The 19435-nt window shown below is 34.8% G+C and overlaps 2 protein-coding genes across 3 annotated transcripts; both read left to right on the forward strand.

Annotated features, from left to right (window-relative positions):
• Positions 1-5901, forward strand: MSRA5 (Peptide methionine sulfoxide reductase family protein). Of its 2 annotated transcripts, none has more exons than XM_010273113.3 (4): positions 1-467; positions 4816-4928; positions 5012-5156; positions 5327-5901. In XM_010273113.3, the coding sequence occupies exons 1-4, from the start codon at positions 171-173 to the stop codon at positions 5522-5524; spliced, it is 753 nt and encodes a 250-aa protein (XP_010271415.1). In that variant the 5' UTR covers positions 1-170; the 3' UTR covers positions 5525-5901. The 2 variants fall into 2 exon arrangements, with proteins under 2 accessions (XP_010271415.1, XP_010271416.1); XM_010273114.3 differs by having other exon boundaries at positions 5363-5901.
• Positions 5902-8737: 2836 nt separating this feature from the next.
• On the forward strand, positions 8738-12451 carry LOC104607478 (uncharacterized). The gene is made up of 3 exons (XM_010273115.3): positions 8738-8896; positions 8992-9057; positions 12129-12451. Exons 1-3 carry the CDS (start codon positions 8849-8851, stop codon positions 12174-12176), a joined length of 162 nt encoding a protein of 53 aa, XP_010271417.1. The 5' UTR covers positions 8738-8848; the 3' UTR covers positions 12177-12451.
• Positions 12452-19435: the final 6984 nt, after the last annotated feature.

Raw genomic sequence — 19435 nt, forward strand, 5'->3', positions numbered from 1 at the left:
GGAGGGTGCCAGGAGGATCTACCTGAGTTCACAGACTTTTTCGGGTACGTGTTTTACGCCCGCTCACATGAGAGCGACGATTCTGACTAAATAATAATTTGCCGGGAAATCAATCAACCCGACCGTGACGAATCTCGGAGTTTCGCTGCGTTCTTCCTCAACTAAAGCAAATGAAACCGATGAAGGGAGATATCGTCGTCAGTCACCTTCTAGGGTTTGCTATTCTGAGCATCTTAACGGCAAACGGGGCTCTAAGTATTCGATTGCCCGATCGGATCACTGAAGGCGTAAAAGACTCCTCCACTCAGCCTCTGAAAACCGCTGTTTTCGCTCTCGGAAGCTTTTGGAGATCGGAAGCTGCCTTCGGATGCTTGGATGGCGTCATACGAACAACTGTTGGTTACGCCGGAGGAACTAAAACTAATCCGGAGTTCAGAAGCCTGGGCGATCATGCTGAATCTGTTCAGGTTATCTTTTCTTCTTTTCTTTCTTTCTGATTAGTACCCATTGGGCTTCTAGGATACTTCTATCCCTTGTGAAATCTAGGCGAATTAGATAGATTTTTTTATGAGTCTTTACGTTTATCTGGATTGAACGTCAATGAGTTATTGGAGATAAATTCATCACGTTTTTTCTCTTCCTCTATTTTTATTTTTCTTTAAAAAATTATTTTCATCAGTTCTCTGCCGAAATCTTGATGCTTTGCCCCACACTGTTTGGATTTAGTTTTAAGTGACCATTCTCTTTTCCGCTGATATCGATTTAGTGAAGAAGGCTATTTAATTGGACGCTCTCTTTGTTGATTGTGGAAGGCCAATGGTAAAAAATTGAACAGGTAGACACTTATCCATCTGTTCGTTGCCTTCAAACGGACATTAGTCTTTTACTCTCTTCCATCCGCATCAATTGACGACATTAGCGTGTCATGTATCAGCTAAATTACGTTATGCTGTATCATTGAAGTTTAGTGGCAGCTTTTTCAACCTTTGTCTGACACCTTGTTTCATTTCTAACATGAGCTGGCTTAAACATCATAGGAGGGTAAACGGAAGGAAGTGGTCTGTGATGATTGTGCATTTTGGATTAACTCATTAAAACCTTACTCCAACTATCTGGGGTTGCCCCGATGCATCCTGCTTCATCATCCATCTCTATCATGTACCATATCTTTTACTAAATTGTGAATTTGTGGTTTCATTGCTCTGCCCTGATCAGCTCTAGTGGTTGAGATAAGATGTTCTTAAGGGGACATGTACATCAAGTTTGTTGCCTGTAGTTTGCCCATGTGTTAAAAGTGGCATTGTCAGTTCCAATGTCTATAATCATCCTCAGGGGAGTTCTGAGGACACAGTCTGCCCGGTAACTAGTTTAGCTCTATGGTTACTCAGTGAAGGAGCCAAGGTCGCTAATGATCTATATCTTAGTCGTCTCAAACTGTTCTATGTATATCTAGGCAGAAAATCAAATCGACAGGCAATACTTTTCTGACTTTGTACTGTCTATACAGGTAGTTCTTGTGTGGAAATTTCCCCTTAGTATTGGATTTGGCATTTGGCAAGTAATCAATTCTTTTCTCACTCTGTGGCTAGCTCACAGGTTTAGTATGCTAGTAGGAAAGAAGATTAAAACAATTTTAAACCCATCTCATGGCATTGACTCCTTACTTTACAAGATTAGGATGTATCCTTGACTTTGTTTAGTGTTGGGGAAAATGTTTAATTCTGAAATTGTTCTCTGATATTAAACTTCTCTCAACCATTGATATCATAACCAAAAGAAAAAAAAAATCCTCTGTCATCACTGAATCCTTATTACAAGAGATTGATTTTCACCAAACCCATGAAGAATCTACATCTTAGGAGACTGAGAGACTCATAAGTGATCATAAGGTGGCTGCAGAATAAGAAGATGTTTTGTCAATCTACAAGAACGAAATGAAAAGTTTAAGTGCTTGATGAGAGATATAGATGTTAAAGTTCATTGGGTGCATTGGTCAACCAATGGTATAGCTGACTCCTCAGCAAAACAAGGGGTGGGGAGAAGAAAAGTGATAAAAAGGATGAAGGGTAGGGAAGAGAGTTTGGATGGGAAATAAGATGCTTTATCTCTATTTCAATTTGCTTATTTGCACTTCTCTTTGTTTGCTTGTCTCATTAATAAAATAAAATTTACAGTTACTGATAAAAAAATCTACATTTTAGGGGACCATTTCCTGGTGTATGGTTGTTACTGTAGATTGATAGAACTTGTTAGTTCCACATTGAGATTGGGCCCCATTTCCCAACCTTTCTTTTTTGGCATTTGCTCCTTCATGCTTTTGGCTGCTCATATATGTCATACAGCTATCTAATTCTGTTGTCCTCTGAATAAAATGATGTTTCTCTCTTTTTTTTTTATTCCTTTTCCCACTCTCCTTTTCCAATAAGAGAAAAGAATGTATATTCATAGACTCTGTACAACGATCATTGAGAGACACAGTTCACACTGTTGGTTTTGAAAGGGCCTCAGGATAGTACTGGTTCTTTTTACTATATAATGTATATGGTTATAATTCTCAAGGTAGGCAACCTCTCCCAAGATCTCAAATAGCCAGGACCATCATTGGTGATGACCCTTTTTATCTCCACATTCCATTCAGTGGAGGAAATATTGTGGCCTTTGTGCTTTTTCGGAGGGACTTGCTCAGGCTTGCAAAACGTTACTTACAAGGAAATGCCTGCCAACCCTTGCACATTACTTTTTGCAAATGAGCATTTGCAGTGCATAGTAAGCACAGAAGTTGGAAAAGATTCAGATGATTCCAAATAGAACTAACATGTCTTGGACAATTACCAGTACCACTTATATCATTAACATGCTTGCATAGGTTGGGGATATTGTGCTGACTGAAGAGGTTATGGCTGACACCAAATAGCAAAAGATAGATACCAATTTGCAGAGTTTCTTTTGGAAATACATGCATAGAAAGAATTGCCAAATGGAGAGCTTGGTGCACAAGAGTTGATAGATTCCTATATTCCATTTTATAATTATTGAATCCAAGTGATTTTTCTTTTTGTTATTACTTTTATTGTTATTGGTATTTGTGAAGCTTGCTTGAATGTGCTACCAGCATAGGTGATTCATATGGTTGAGGCTATCAGTGAGCTGAGCCTATATGTATATGCATTTTTTATACACCAAAAGAAAAATAAAGAAGTATTTGTTCCCAATCTCTGCAAAAGTGCTCAAACTCGTAACTATGAAGATCATTCAATATTGGCACCCAAAAGAATCAGCTGTCTTTCTATTTACTCTTTGATCATGTTTACTCAGGAGCTCTTTCTTTCAAGGTTATGATGGTTTTCTTTCTTAAATGGAAATGACCCATTTTTGCTTTCCATTAATCTGTAGTACACCTTTGCAAAGAAGCATCTAATTGTGTCTATTAACTCTATTCTGCATATCTTATCTTTACCTTCCATAGAGGGGTGCATTAAAAGCATTGCCAACAGATCTCTTTCCAATCATTAGCATGTCTACATAGCCGAGGGCAACAGACCACTTCACCCATGGTCGTCAAGGCGACGCCTAGGTGGGTGCCTAGGCAACAAGGTGCCCTTGGAGGCTCGCCTTGCCCAGTCGCCAAGCAGTTTTGCATACTGTGTAATAAAATACTTTTATATTGTTATTTTTTTTGAGATTATAATTATAAAATAGACATTATTAAAGAAAAATATTCATTTTTTGTGTTTATAAACTAGTTTCTATTTATTATTTTTCTTATTTGTTAGGGTTTAATCAACACAAACATTGTTAACTGCTGTATTGAACTCTCAATGACTTCAAAATATGAACCAATAAGTAAGGGAAGAACTTAAAATTTTGTCTAATCAACTCACTTCTTCTTCTTCTTCTTCTTTTCTTCTTCTTTTTTGAATTTTCTTTCCCTTCTTTTTCTTCTCATAACTAAGTTGATTTTCTAGACTTAAACATGAAGTTTATAATTTTCTTATGAAAACTATGGATAGTTATTAAAGAAAGATGGTTATGGAACCGCCTAGGCGACAAGGCGCCCCCCTGTCACCTAGCCTCGTCTTGGCGCCTTGAAAACTATGACTTCACCACAAATGATTTCATAGAAGTCTCTAACTATAACATCAGTAAAAGAAACCATCCTGATCCTGCACCTGGTTGGGAAAGCTAAACGTTTAGTGGAACTTTTATACATGTGATGGCAGAAAGTCCTTCACTTGGACCAAAACTATAAATCTCCTGAAATCAGGTGAAAAAATCATTATTATCCTTGAAACAGTTGTTCAATTAGATGATTGTGGTGCTAGGGTGCTAGGATTCTATGGTGTTTTAAGATTCCATACAATGTTTAAGGATTCTATATATGATGGTGGAAGAGTTTGGGCCTTGGTGCAACGGTTAGGTTGCTCCATTGTGACCTGAGTGACCAGGGTTCAAATCTTGGTAACAACCTCTCTGTGTATCTGCAGGGGTAACACTGTGTACACCTGTCTCTCCCAAGACGCTGCATTGGCAGGAACCTGATGCATTGGACTGCCCTTTTATACTTTTTGTTTCCATGCTCATCTAAATGGGGCTAATGGCTAGTAGAACTGATGAACAAACTTCAATCGACTGATATTTTTTCTTCATGACTATTATTACCTAAACAAACATGCACTCACACACAAACAATAAATAAGTAGTTGATCCTTGCAGGCATCATAGTTCATGTGTTCTTGGTATGAACAAGGATGGTAGAGATCCATTTTACTGTGGCCATTAGTCTAGCCCAGTTCTAACAACATACATGTTTTGCAGATTGAATATGATCCCAAGATTATTAATTTCAGGCAGCTTTTGGAGGTCTTTTGGTCTAGTCATGATTCTAGGCAAGTTTTTGGACAAGGTCCTGATGTGGGTAACCAGTACAGGTAATATATTCATAACCTACATCAACATTTTCTGGCTTTATGTTATCCCAGTATTCAGTTAATGAAGTGTGCTATGTCTGCAGGTCAATAATCTTCACCAATGGTACTGAAGAGACTAGAATAGCTTCTGCAAGCAAAGAAAGGGAGCAGACAAGATCAAAGAGTAGTATTGTGACTACACAAATTCAACAACTGAGAATGTTTTATCCTGCAGAGCCTGAACATCAGGTACTACCTACTTGTTAATTCTCTTTTCCTTATGCAGATTTTCCTTGCATGAATGCAACTTGGTAAATACCCAGAATTAATCTGAATTGTAAAACACAAATTAAGTGTTTAGAATGCCTACCTTGGGCGTTGAAAATATTTACTGCTCATCCATGTTGCAACTTTGGCAGAAATTTGAACTGAAGAGAAATTATTTTCTCCTTCAGCTTATTGGTAACATGCCCGAAGAGGAACTTGTAAGATCAACTATAGCAGCAAAACTAAATGGCTATGCAGCAGAGCTTTGCCCTCCAAGGACCCAAAGGCAAATTGATGCCAAGATCAATGACATCCTTCGAAAAGGGTGGCCAATATTGAGAGACGTGTAGTTAAAGATAGGTTTTGAGTCTTTATGCTTAAGTTGGCAAGATAGAAGTCTGTTTGTTTCCCAAGTTGCCCCCTTGAGCTTGTTTCCCAAGCTGTGTTTGTTTGTTTTTTTTTTTTTTTTGGGCGGGGGGGGGGACTGATCTTCAAGTAATTGTTGTATGTCATATCTACTGTTGTACTAGTAATGCTGGTCAATGGGTGTCAGCAGCCATGCCATTGCAGTGAGTGCATAATTTTTTCTTGTGGTTTTGAAATCCAGAAAGTTTCAACGTTCTCTGTATTTGAGAGGTTGGAATTGAATGTCAAAATGGTAAATGTAGCTTTCTTATCAGCTGTTCAAAGGAGCCTTGAGGAGTAAATAGTTTTTCAGTTTCACCAACAATATATCGTCTTCAGTATATTTTAAGAGAAAATGCAAATCCGCATTGCTTCCCCACCTCAAGAGCATTCCAAGTTATGATGCACTGATAATCCAGTTTCCAGTGTTTGAAGCTTGAACCATTTGATCAGTGGCAACTCTACCGGTAGGTTGATCACAGCAAAGTGATAAGTTGGACGACGTTACAGTTGCAGGTGGCAATGGCATGATGTTCTCTCTGCGAATTTGATCAATGTGCTACAAACTTGTGAAAATATTATTTATTACAGTGCCTGCCTTGGACCCATCTTATATTGAAAAGCAAAATCTGCACTAAACATCTTAAAGGATCTTGAAAATACCCATTAGGCCATTATAATGAGGTGTGTATCTCTTGAGCAACCTTTTTCATACGTTGAGAGAGAGCGCACTAGCTCTTTGCAATCACTTTCCAAGATTAATAAGCCAATGCTTCTGCTATTTGGGCATTGCGTTCCTCCTCCAATCTTTCTTTTTTGCTACTACGGTTTGCTCTGACTAACACGCCAAAAGAATATTTGCCTATATTATCATATCCACCATTAGACCTGTTCATGGGCCGAACAGCTCGATGAGTTGGGCTGGCCAATTCTAAGTCGGGCTTGGACATGATTTTAGACTTGTAGGCATGGGTTTGGGCTTTCTCAAAAACATCCAGCCTGACCCCGATTTGATAATATATATTATAAAATAAAAATATACATACAATAGTTTTTCTTTGTTTCTCTTAACTTTTTTCAAGTAATAGCGAGGTTTTTTTATTATTTTTGAATTTTGAGGGCTTTTAATATAAATAAATAAAACACTGCTTGTTGAATAAAAAAAGAAAAAAAATATTTTCAATTTTTTTATATGAGGGTTGGGCTCGGGCTTGAATGCATTCTGTTTATACAGAGACAAAGATCGGCCTGTGAACATCCAATTGCTTCTATTCTCTAATCAACATCCACATTTTCTGCCCCATGGTCCAATTGCTTCCAGAAAGCTTTACCCCAACCATGCAGAGATTCCATTCTAGAGTTTTTTCTTTTTTTGAGTATTTTGGTGATACACCAGAATAAAGTCATCTTCCTCTCTTAGCTCCTGACTTGCAATATAAAAGTTGAATAGAACAGTAAGGCCTTATTTGGGAAGTATTCATCATGTTCTTTTATTTTCTAAGTAAATAAGACAATCACTGTTTTAGTTATAAAAAAACATTATTAAAAGGAGCAATTTTATTTCATCCAAGCAAGGTGCCAACCAGCTGGTCGGTAGGTCTCCTGCTGATTGTAGCGGAGATTGGGATCAAATTTTGCTTACACTTGGGTTGGGGGATGGGCTACCCCCGTTTGTGTAGCCCTTCAAAAGGAAAAGGAAAAAAAAAATGCTACCCCCGTTTGGGAAAATTACTTATTCACCTGTGAGATGGGTACATGAGTAAGTAATACTTAGGAAAATGTTTTTTGTGGATCTTACATAAATTTGAAAAAAAAACATGGGTATCTAGGTCAATGGAAACCAAAATCTTATGACTGACTTTCTCCCTCTCAAAATCTGAAAAATGAATGGATACTCAATTTAAGACACATGTAACATATGTCAGCATCATACATGGAACCTAAGGTGGCAAGTGAGTGCTCTCTAGGACGATCTCGAAAATAGAAGAGAGATAGAGGTGTTGCGTTCATCAAAACAATGATATATGTACGGTCGTTAAATAGTCGGATAAGACATCTCATTTAAGAGTTGTGGAAGATAATCTTCTTCACTATGGTTTATTAGCATCAGTGCTTTTAAAGCGCTGTTGACCCTGATGGTCAGACTGTTTGGCCTGAAAACTGTAGGCAACCAATTCCGTTTTACATTAAATTCGGTCTTCGACCAGTTGAATTGGTTAATGGTTATTGACACGGACAGTTGAATTATTGATCTATTCAACAGTTTTATATATATTTTTTTATTTTAATTTGTTTAAATTTGTCTACGCAATTCATTCAAATCAGATGATCGAATTGTCAATCCAAAAACCGGTGGCCAAAATAATTTCAATTTTGAGTCAGTTTTTAAAATCTTGATCAACATTTTAGTTGCTAAATGCAAGACAATAATCTTCTTTCACTTTGGTCATCTATCATTATACAAGAAATGATCACCGAGTATAGTTGAATGGATTTAGCCCTAAGGGGCCTTCCAAAAAATTTAGATTGGAACGTGAAAACCCAAACTCCACTTGCTCCATGCCTATGCCAAGCGTCTTTGGTTTGGCGCTGAACCCTGGCCATCTGGGTATTGATATGTGAAATTTGGTTCCATTACGTCGGTCGTTTGGGCTTTGGCGCATCCTTCACCCATCCATTGTTCACCCTCACTCTTGGCCAATGGCAAGTCCAACTTTAACTGGTCGAGTTAGAAACGAGAGTTGTTGGTACTAGACTAATATTGTGCGGGGCAATTGAAAGTGGTCACTCCTCCGGTTCATTCGGTTTGATTCATCGTTCACGTATTCTATTCCCTATTCGCCTTAGATTTATTTACGGGCTGGGTTTTACCTTATCAGGTCTAAGTTCAAGTTCAGTCCCATCAGAATCCGAGTCTGACTATATAGTCTATATGTCCGACTTTGACAAATATTTTATAATATATTAATTATATATTATTTAATATTATCGAGCCGGATTTATTTGAAAAAATCGAATCCGACCGAAAAAAATCGAACCCGATTTTTAGAGCGCGAGCCCGCGAGCCGTGGGAAAGGATATGATAGTCGTATGAGAATTTCGTAGGGATGGTTTTGTAATTTAGGTAGAGTTGGAAAAGCTCAAAAACAGTTGTTACTAGCGTAGGGGCTAGGGCTGAGTTCTTGGAGGTTTTGCTCCATTTTTCTATCTTGACTCTTGAGGAGCTCTCCTTCTCTCATTCATTTTAGCTCCGACTCGTCAAAGGTTCCATGGCGCCGCCTCCTGGTCCTTACTCCGGTACCAGCACCCTCGCTCTGGTAATCTGTCTACTATTCTGATTTCTCTTCCTCTAAACTCGTTGTGTTTCACCGATTCTTCAACTTTCCCGCTTTTGTTTTCCCTACTGTTGCAGGTGGCTCGTGCTTCAGCCTTCACCTTCGGCATCGTTTATGGAAGCCTGAAGCTCAAGTATCTCAAGGTACTCCGGTCGTCACTATTGGAATTTTAATTGCACATGTGTTGATGCCACTTTAATCAGATCTACCGGTATTGCTGATTTTGAATGATCTAAACTGGTTTTTGCTGGAAATTGAAATTCTTTTCAGTGATATTGTTTGAAAAATTTTAAGCTTTGACCTTCTAGCAAGGATTGGTGGTTGATTAGATCGTATGGCTGTGGGATTTATTTTATTTTACTTTATTTTTTTTTTATATCTGGAGTGTTGTTAAAAATATGTTGTTGTCGTACATATTATACCATCAATGTATTTTTTTTCCTTTTTATTTTCTGTATTTGCTACATCGATTGGATTTGAGTTTTTTTTTTCTTGATAAGATCGATTAGATTCGAGTGTTGAGTGCACGGGTTCGACTTAGCTATTTGATCGAAGTTATATGTCAATTAATTTGGTACGTGCTGCTGTATATGTAAGGTTTGGTTCTTGACAATGGTATAATTACAGCATTTCTGCCTCCAAGGCGATGCTTTGGAAGCTGCTTTATCGATTAGATTAGAGGAACCGAGTCCAGAAGACCTTCGGTTGACTGATCTTACTTTATTGTACACCTACATTAGTAAATTGCTCAGGGAAAAAGAAGCTAGGAAGTGCCTGGTGTGATGTTACCCTATTTTGATGGACGCAATGCCACTAGGATGGAAAAAGCTAGGTTTTTGTTTAGCTCTCTGATTCTCGGTACCATAGATTGACGTTGAAATTTCTGTAAGTGTTCTTTGGGAAATGGATCGGCTTGTCATTTACTGAATAAATGGTTTTGCACATTGTATCTACCCCAGCCAAGTTTCCCAAGCTATTTTCAAATTCTAGTGATGTGAGAAAAATGGTTCATAAGGTCTAAGTACTAAATTTGTCATATTGATTGTGCTTGTTGGGTTTTCTTACTCGATGATGTGAAATGCAGAATAGTGAAAGACCAAGGGCAAGTGCAATAACTGGAAGTGTCTCTCTTAGGTAGCAGCTTTTGTCAGAGTGACAAAAGGGCTTTTATGATATCCATGTAGGACCTGGTAGAGAATTGTGCAAGTACAATAACCGGAAGTGTCATTCTTTTACAGTGGATAGACCAAAGGCAATCTAGGTAGTGTAGCCTTGCTTGACTTGTCAAACCCAAATCATTGGCATTTTAAACCTCTATGTGTATTTCGATTAGGGTGGCCTTGAAGTTGGAAGCAAAATTGGAATTGTAAGTTCCACAAATATCCAGATTCCATCATTTGGGCACATTTTCTGGCACTACTTTTTTAGGACAAATGCAGAAAAAAACCATGATTCTTTTTATGGATAACATAAAAATCATTAATACTACATGTTAATGGAATTAGGATACCATCCCACGTCTATTCGTTTCATATGTGGAATCAAAAACTCAAATTTATTCAATTCCATGATCAAATGCAGTGCTAATATCTGGTTCAGATGATTCAAGCTCTTGAGTTTTTGCACTTAGGGAAGCAATCTCATGTATGATTGCTTTGAAATCTGTCTCCCTTATCTATAGTTGGCAGGCTTTCTCTTTTAGGAAGTTATCTTTACTTTCTTTAACAGCATATTTGCACTGGAATAACTTGATCCAAATTAGAGCATTTTTTTATGAAGAATTCAGCATGTACACTTGATTTTGGCATCCTGAGGCTAGCAGATCTTGCACAGAACCGTTAAAATTGTCCAGAACCTAAGAGTGAAAGGATATGGAAAGTAATAAAATTCCTAATGATAAAAAAGTAATAAAATTCCTAAAAAATGGTAAATTTTGAAATATTATATATAAAGCTGTTATGTTTTTGTCAAGGTAAGTGTTGTCACTGTTTTTTCATACATATTTTCTGAAAATTTCTACTTCTTATATTATGGTGCCACAAGCATTTGAATCCTTGTTGAATTGGGTGAACATAATCTTTTACCAACCTAGCTAAGATTGTGCTGGTATGTTTCATACATATTTGAAATTGTTTACCATACCTAGTTATCAAAGTTCACCCAAGTCAATGCTAGGCTAGTTCATTGCCTCCTGTTTCGTTGCCTGGTGATGATACAAAAAGTCTTGATCTTAGAATGTGAAATATACCTATTTAACTCGATCCATTTGGAAGAGGAAGAATTGTCCTGTTTGGTTGGACATTTTAAACCATGCATGGCATACATCTAAGACTAAGTAAATTTTACAGAAAATAAAAGTTGTGGATCAACCGGTTCTTATGATCTATCCTTTGTATTTACAGTTTTTCACTGTTTCCTAGATAACCGGGAAATGAGAACTCATGAAAGATGTATTAATTGGACGGGATGTCAAACAAGTTATTAATAAGATGCTAATTGCTAAATTTGCTTTTGCCATAGTTACAAAAGCTTGGGTCCAAACCTGGAGAGAGAGTAAAGAAACCACCTTCTAGGTCTTAGTGTTGTCTCGTCATCTCCATCACTTGTATCATTAGAAGAAATCAGTTTCAGCTTATCATTATCATTTTCATTTGACCTTATTGCATATAACTATATTTTAAACACATAGTTTCTGTACTTTTCAATCAAAAGATGCAAAGCTTCCTGCTGCCCAGTTTTCTCTGATTTGGTTGACCAGCATTTAGTTTCGTATTTGGTGAATGTTATTACATCTCGTCATGTATTATGTATGCCGTGCTAAGCTAACCAATGCGATTTAGTCAATGCTCTTATGATGTGAAGCTCTAACATGGTTATGTGAATGTGGAAATTTTTACTTCCTTTGACACGTTATCTTATTAAGAGTACCACATCCAACCAATCAATTCTAAGGTCTCCTGCTGGTTGTAGTGGAGGAGACCCGGAATTGAATCCTGTGTCTTCAGGGTTGGTAGGTACGGGGTTTTGGGGGAAGTGACAAAGTGTTGGTAGGTATCGTGTAGCCCCTTTGCCTAACCCCAAAAGAAAAAAATCAATGCTAACAGTTTTTAGCGAATAAACGATTATTTAGAAGAATAATCATCACTTTTTGCAGCAAATTTTGTAGACAAGATGCTTATTTTTTAAGCATGTATCCTTGTTGGGTTTTTTGCAGGCAAAAGCAAAGTCACGTAGTAAGGCAGAGGCCAAGGCTCATCATTGAAAAAAAGATGGCTACCATTGTTGATTTTTCAATCCAAATAATGCATAACGATATAGAACTTCAGAAGTGATTTCCCTCGTGTAAAGTTTAGTTAACAATTTGATTTCTTTCACATCTCTGCAATTTTGTTGAAGTCATTTTGCGTGCCAAAACATGTTTACGGCCGTTATATCCTTCATTGTTTGGTAGCACAGTAAAAGATAATGTTCAAGGGATACCTTCTCAAATAACCTTTTTTTTTTATAAATTATGGCTATCTCCTATTTGAATCTTCATTTCAGATGTTTTACGTTTGCTGGATTATATGGCCTATGGCTTCCTATTTACAATCGAAAAACAATCAGAAGATGCTTAAAAATGGATTTTGGAGGGTGTTATAGGACTCAAGACAGTATATATATTAGGGTCGTTTTGTTTGAATAAAATTGGAATTGGAGTTGAACTTCATTGGAATCGGAATTATCTATTTCTCCCGCCTGTTTGGTTCAGATACGAATAGGATTCAGCTGGAATAGATTCTCATTGTCAAGGGAGGGTGAGGGAATGGCCCTTTAAATTCGCTCAACCAACAGCCAAATGGACCGTTAGATCATCTGTATCCCAGACTCATATTCTGCTTAAAAGAATCGCCATCTGAGTTATGATGATTCTTTTTTGAAGCCAATAACTTCTAAGAATCAGTTTTTGAAATGAGTTTTTGTTTTTTTGCCAAAAAAGATCAACTTACATTAATGAGTTGAAAGATGATACATGGGGTACAAAGAGGTAATTGATTCTGTAACTGGAAGCCTATTTCCCTCTTATGCGATTTCACAGCGAGTGCTATATCATTATTTTTTTTTTCTATTTATACAGTATATTTTGCATAAACCGAAAGACCATGAAGATCCAACACTTGATCCTATGTACCCCAATCAGTTGCATACTTGATTGTAGTTGTTTACAGTATGTATTATAGCCCTGGCATCACAAAATACTAAGGGCCCGTTTGGTGTGTCTTTTCGTGTGGTCTTTTGGTTGTTTATAAATTGGGAAGACCGATTTTTGGTCTATTTTCGTTTGGCTCACGGAAGATCTAGTCGCCAAAAGACAGAGCGTTGAAAAGATGTGAGATGCCCATTTTGGGCTGATTTCGGGAAGCTTCAAATGAAGCTTTCCGTGTCTTTTGCGTTTTATTCTTGCGCAGAAAGACACGGAAAGATGCATGGAAAGATGTTTCTATCAAACGTGCTTCGGGCTGCTCAGATCTTTATGCAAAAGCTCAATGCATCTTTTGCATGTTAGAACAACTAGAAGATCTTCCCAAAAAGACGCGCCAAATGGGCCCTAAGATATTGACAACCTTCATTTTATTTAGGGTCCGTTTGGTTTGTAGTGTGAATTGGAATGGTCATTCCCATAGTCTGTTTGGTTCAAACAAGAATGAGAATGGGAATTGAAATCAGCAGGAATGGGATTTCATTCCCAATGAAGGGGTAGGGAATGACCATTCACTCAAATGGGAGAATGTCATTCCAGCAGAATTGAGAATGAGATTCTGACCCAACTAAACAGTTTGAATCAAAATAGCCATTCCAGTATGAATTGCTACTTCATTAAAGTGAAATACTTAAATTTCAAATATACTAGTAATTAAGCACGTGCATTGCACATGAGAAATTTTTCATATTAATTACTTAAATTTTAGATATATCATAATTAAGATAAAAAATGAAAACTAACAAAAGTAAGAATATGATTAAAAAAATAAACTCAAATGCTTGTAATAAATGTGCACGTGCATTGCATGTGGAAGTTTTAAATTACAATAGCAACTATTATTACTATTATTATTATTTTTTATTTCATTTTTGCCATAAATAAAAATAAATTTTATTTTAACAATTATTTTTATTTATCATGATGAATATATAACATTATAAATGTTCTCAAATGCGACAGAATTTTGTACTTTTTCATTGTTTGTGTTCTATCTTTTTTTAAATATTTATTATTCAATTATGACATCATGAGTTTCTTTGAAAAGTTGGATCATTGACTCACCATCTAGATAAGAAAATAGCTTTACTTTTGGATTTTCTATAAATTATATATCATCTACATTATATAAATTTTTTTTACTTAACATACTTAATTTTTGTTTGACATAATTAATATATAATTTTTTATATATTCTTTTGATTACTTATACTTTTTTTATTTTTTAAAGATCTATTATTTAACTATTATATCATTGATTAATGCATTTGACCCAAACCACTAACCCACAACTCAAAAAGGAAAATAATTTGATTTCTAGGTTGACACTAAATTTTTTATTACATTTCTATCATTGATAATGAATGTATAATATTAGAGATGTGCCCAATATTTATTTTTATGAATATATAACATTGGATATGTGTGCCCAAATATTTTCTATTTTTGTTATTATTTATATTTTATAATTTTAAAAATTTTATTATTTGACTATGACATCATTTCATTTATACGTTGATTTTAACTTTGGCATTCCATTTTCATCATTAATAAAATTTCTTTTTACATTTCATACGTATTTTTATTTGGTACAATGAATATGCAATATTAGAGATATGTCCAATTCTTTTTATTCTTTTATTCTTTTTATTTTTTGTATTATATATTTTAATTTTTTATTATTTAATTATGACATCATTTATTAACCCATTTGACCCAAAATGGATGAATTGCTTACCCACCATTGTGAGGGAAGAAAATAGTTTTTTTTTTCAAAATATTTATTTTTATAAAATTAAAATTAATTTTTTGGATAAAACATTTCTTATCCATTAATAGTTTATTTCTAATTGGTTTTAAATTTAACATTTCATTTCCATCATTAATAAAAACATTTCTTATTTATCATAATTACTATTATTTAATATGTCAAATATATTATGTTAAAAATGTTCCCAATTTTTTAATTTCTATATTTTTTGCATTTTATATATTTTTGAATTTTATTATTTAATTGTGACAACATGGATTGACCTATTTGACACGAAATGGTTTAATTTCTTACCACTGCCTAGATGAAAACACTATTTATTTGGGTAGATTTTAAAAATATGTTTTTATGTTATTGGAATTATTAATTTATTATGTATAGATTTAACTAATAGAATTTAATGATGAGAAGAAATAAAAATGCCTTAAATATATGATTCAATGAAGGTGAATGCAAATTAATACCTTAAGTGTTGGATTTAATGAGAATAAATTGAATGCATTGAATATCTTATAATTGTATATTTTCTACTGGTTTTAATATTAATAATTGATTACCCTTTTGCCCTCATTTTTATCAATAAATTTAAATATGAAAAGGTAAATTTTGTCGTGAAAAAATTTCAGAAATATTACTAAGGCTATTCGTGCTTTTTAAAGTAGTATAGATATATTTCTTCTCTTTCCTCATTAAGTCTACATAAAATTAAAATGAAAATAAACTATTTTGTGCACTCACAACCAGAGAACATAACAATGTAAACCATTAACTCACTAAAAACAGAGACAGTGAACTTCTTTTCTTTTTTTTACTCCTAAACAGATCAAATGAACTTACTAATCACAAAAGATATATAGTAACATTAGAACCCTATAAACAAATAAACAATAACCATGAATGAAAGATTATGGTAGAAAGATTCTTAATCTTAGTTCAGAATACGCAAGGATGTTAAAAACTAAAAACATCGTGAAAACGAAAAACATTGAAAAGAAATGAAACAAATGATAACTATCTTATAGCAGCTTACAAATGGGTTGTTGATGAGGCAGGCATGTACAAATGTTGGTAATATAACAGAAAAGAAGCTCAAGCTTCATGTGTACAGAACAGAAGGAGAAGAGAGACCAGTCTGGAATGAGACATGCTAATGTTGATCGCCAATGTGTTCCGGAGTTGTTTTGGATTTTTCTCACAAATCCACTCATTAAATTAGATGCCACAATTAATTTTAAAAAGGGTACATTTTTTAAACTACCCTTATGGTTTAGTTAATTGACTAAGTGTATCCTGCTGTTTGAAAATTGACTGATGCTATCATTACTATTTCTGATAATTGACTAGCTCTACCCTTACGGTTTGCATTCGTTAAATTTGTATACACGTGACACACACACAAATATATATATATATAAATCTTATTTACCTTTACTGTCTTCTTCCTTTCAACAGTAAACCGAACTGGTTTGGTCCTTAAGGAACCCAGATCTGAGTAAGGTCCTTAAGGCATGGTTCTCGCTTAGGATTGACCAACCCTCACCGAGCCCAATCTGCGCCTCATGCTTTGGTTCTTCTTATCTTCATTAGTGATACTATTATGGCTTAAAGAAGCACCGGCTGTAGAAGTAACATCCTTGGCGAAGCCTAGGTACCAAGACAAATGTGGGGATGTCAGTATTCCCTTCCCCTTCGGCATTGGAAACCCATGCTCCAAAAGCAAACAGTTTTCGATAACTTGCAATCGATCTTCTACCCACCCCAAACCCTTCCTAAGCTTAAGCACTGGTCGCTTCGAAGCTCTGAACATATCGATGAATGGAGAACTGCGTATCAACGTCCCAACATTCTCGAGCCCCAACGAGACAGAAGTCCATGGACGCATCAGTTTAGAAGGAAGCCCATTTTTATTCTTACAAAGTGGCAATGTCTTCATGGCAGCCGGGTGCAACAACCGTGCTTTCGTCCATAACCATCAAGACAACAACACAGTAGGTTGCATCTCGACTTGTTCAGGCAGAGACATCGACGAAAAGGGTTATTGCAGCATCAACTGTTGCCATACCCCGATTCCATGGTCGCTGCAGATCATAGATGTGACAATTTTACCCGATTCCATTTTGAAAAATCAGAAGAAAGAGGATAATGATAGGGAGATATTCTAGTAAGGAACCCATATCTGACTATCTCTCAAGGAACCCATATCTGAGATATGAGAGATACTCGAATCTGAGATCCGGTCATCATCCGCCGTTCTGGCAGTTCCTGTGGTTCTAGTAGTTCTGACGAAGAAAATGAGAGGAGGGAGAGATCCGAGTAACCTATAGTAGAGGGTAAAATAGTATTTTCACATCTCCATTGACACACGTTAATGACAAAGAAGGATTAATCAATTGTTAGAAGCGTCAATCAATTTTCAAATAATAGGGGATTAGGGGTACATTTAGTCAATTAGCTAAACCATAACACTTTAATAGAATCTCTCTCTCCTTCAAAGGGAGGATGATTCTTGGGTCCACACTGAAGAAGAGATTGATTGAGAAGTCACTCTTTACGTTATAAAGGTATTTACTTCTTTAGCAAGCAATCCAAGAACTTGGGATCATGTTAATATGTAGGGGTGAGCATTCGGTTAAAAACCGAATTGAATAAATCGAAATTTTAAAAACCGAACTTTTCAGTTAAAACTAAATTTGAATAATATATACTCTATTATATATATTATGAAATCAATTTTCAGTATATTATATATTAATATATAAATATATAATATATTATATATCATATATAATAATAAAAAGTTTGACTAATTTAGTTAATCGAAATTATAATTCTAAAAATTGAAACCGAAAACTAATTTAACAAAAAACTAAAAAAAAACGAACCAAAAAAATCAAAATCGAAAATTTTGATTCAGTTTTTCGGTTTTAGCCAAATAGTGCTCACTTCTATTAATATGTCACGCCAACTACCTATCCCTCTTTTATCAAAGCTTTTAAGGTGGGTTCAAACGTTATGAAAGTTGTTCAACACGCCTTCACTCATTGATCCGGATTATTTTTCTCTTGTTATCCAAAATTATCCGTCAATGTATCCTCCTTAGGGTGTGTTTGTTTGCAATGTAAATATAGACTGAGGTAATTAAACACTCCAGTCCGTATTTGCTCACATTTGGATAGAGTGTAGTTTTATGTGAAAATCTATGCTTACATTGATAATCACACTTTTCCCTATACAACGATTAACAATTTTAAACCAATCAGTGTTGAACTCTATCAATGTACTTTTACATTGATAAATATTTACATCATTTAAACACAACCTTTTGGAATGAAATCTTTTTTTATACAAAAAAGGAAAAAAAAATCCATGCAACATAGATGGTCTTACAAATGTTTTATAGAATTTTCCTTTTTAGCAAAATTGTATTCATCTATCACATAAAATTTTAGATGTCCCCCTACATTTTGCCCATTTTATTTTAATTCTTTGGTTTAGATTCTCCACAATCTCTTTTTTATCATGAACTAGTAAATGTGCACATGTGTTGCACATGCCAATTTAATAATAATAACATCATGCCCAAACTTTTTTAGACAGTTTTTTATATTTTTTGTACTTTATATTTAATTATAACATCATAGGTTGGCCCGTGTGGCTTGGATGTTCAATAATCCCTTACCACCCTTCTATTGGATGTTCAATAGAAGGGTGGTTTATTTGCTATTCAATTTCAATTTTTATATTATGCTTTGATAATTAATATGCTTATTACAATGGATATATGATATTAGAGACACACCCAAAATTGTATAATTTCTTGTGTTTACATTTATTTTAGAAACATTGATATTTCATAATGACATCATGGATTGGTTGACCTATTTGATTGAGATAGTTGAACCAATGACCCACCTCTTGAATGAGGAAACAAGTTTGCTTCCTTGTTAATTTTAAATTTTGTGATTTCCATCATTAATAAATATAATTCTTGCTCATCATGCTTACTTTTTCTTCAATATAATGAATATATAATATTAGTGTTTTCTAATTTTTATAATATATATTTTAATTTTTTATATTCTATCTATTTTTGTATTTTTATTTAATTATGACATCATGGATTAACTTATCACCAATGTGTGATCTAACTCATCTATATTTTTCACATACTTATTTTTGTTTTGATATGACCAATATATAACATTAAAGATGTACTATTTTTTAACAAAGTTTCCTTATTTTCTATGTTTTGTATTTTATCTATTTTTTAAGTTTTTATTGTTTAATTTTGGTGTCATGGGTTGGTCCATTTGACCAAAAATTGTTGAACTTCTTACACCACCTATTTTGTTTATGGATTCATTTTAATAATATAAATTTTCATACCATTAAAATTATTATGTATAGATTTAATTAATGAGATTTAGTGGTAAGAGACATAAGTGTCTTAAATATAGGATTCAATAAGGGAGAATGAGAGTTAATATCTTGAATGTGTGACTTAATGAAA

The sequence above is a fragment of the Nelumbo nucifera genome, chromosome 5, assembly GCF_055504915.1.
Source record: "Nelumbo nucifera cultivar China Antique chromosome 5, China Antique-T2T, whole genome shotgun sequence".
NCBI classification, from domain to species: domain Eukaryota; kingdom Viridiplantae; phylum Streptophyta; class Magnoliopsida; order Proteales; family Nelumbonaceae; genus Nelumbo; species Nelumbo nucifera.

Excerpts from the sequence above, each read along its gene's own strand:
- MSRA5 (XM_010273113.3), top strand. The coding sequence starts at position 171 with ATGAAACCGATGAAGGGAGATATCGTCGTCAGTCACCTTCTAGGGTTT. Across the intron at positions 4,929-5,011 it reads GATGTGGGTAACCAGTACAG|GTCAATAATCTTCACCAATG; the intron begins GTAATATATTCA and ends CTATGTCTGCAG. Across the intron at positions 5,157-5,326 it reads CTGCAGAGCCTGAACATCAG|AAATTTGAACTGAAGAGAAA; the intron begins GTACTACCTACT and ends CAACTTTGGCAG.
- LOC104607478 (XM_010273115.3), top strand. The coding sequence starts at position 8,849 with ATGGCGCCGCCTCCTGGTCCTTACTCCGGTACCAGCACCCTCGCTCTG. Across the intron at positions 8,897-8,991 it reads GTACCAGCACCCTCGCTCTG|GTGGCTCGTGCTTCAGCCTT; the intron begins GTAATCTGTCTA and ends CTACTGTTGCAG. Across the intron at positions 9,058-12,128 it reads TGAAGCTCAAGTATCTCAAG|GCAAAAGCAAAGTCACGTAG; the intron begins GTACTCCGGTCG and ends GGTTTTTTGCAG.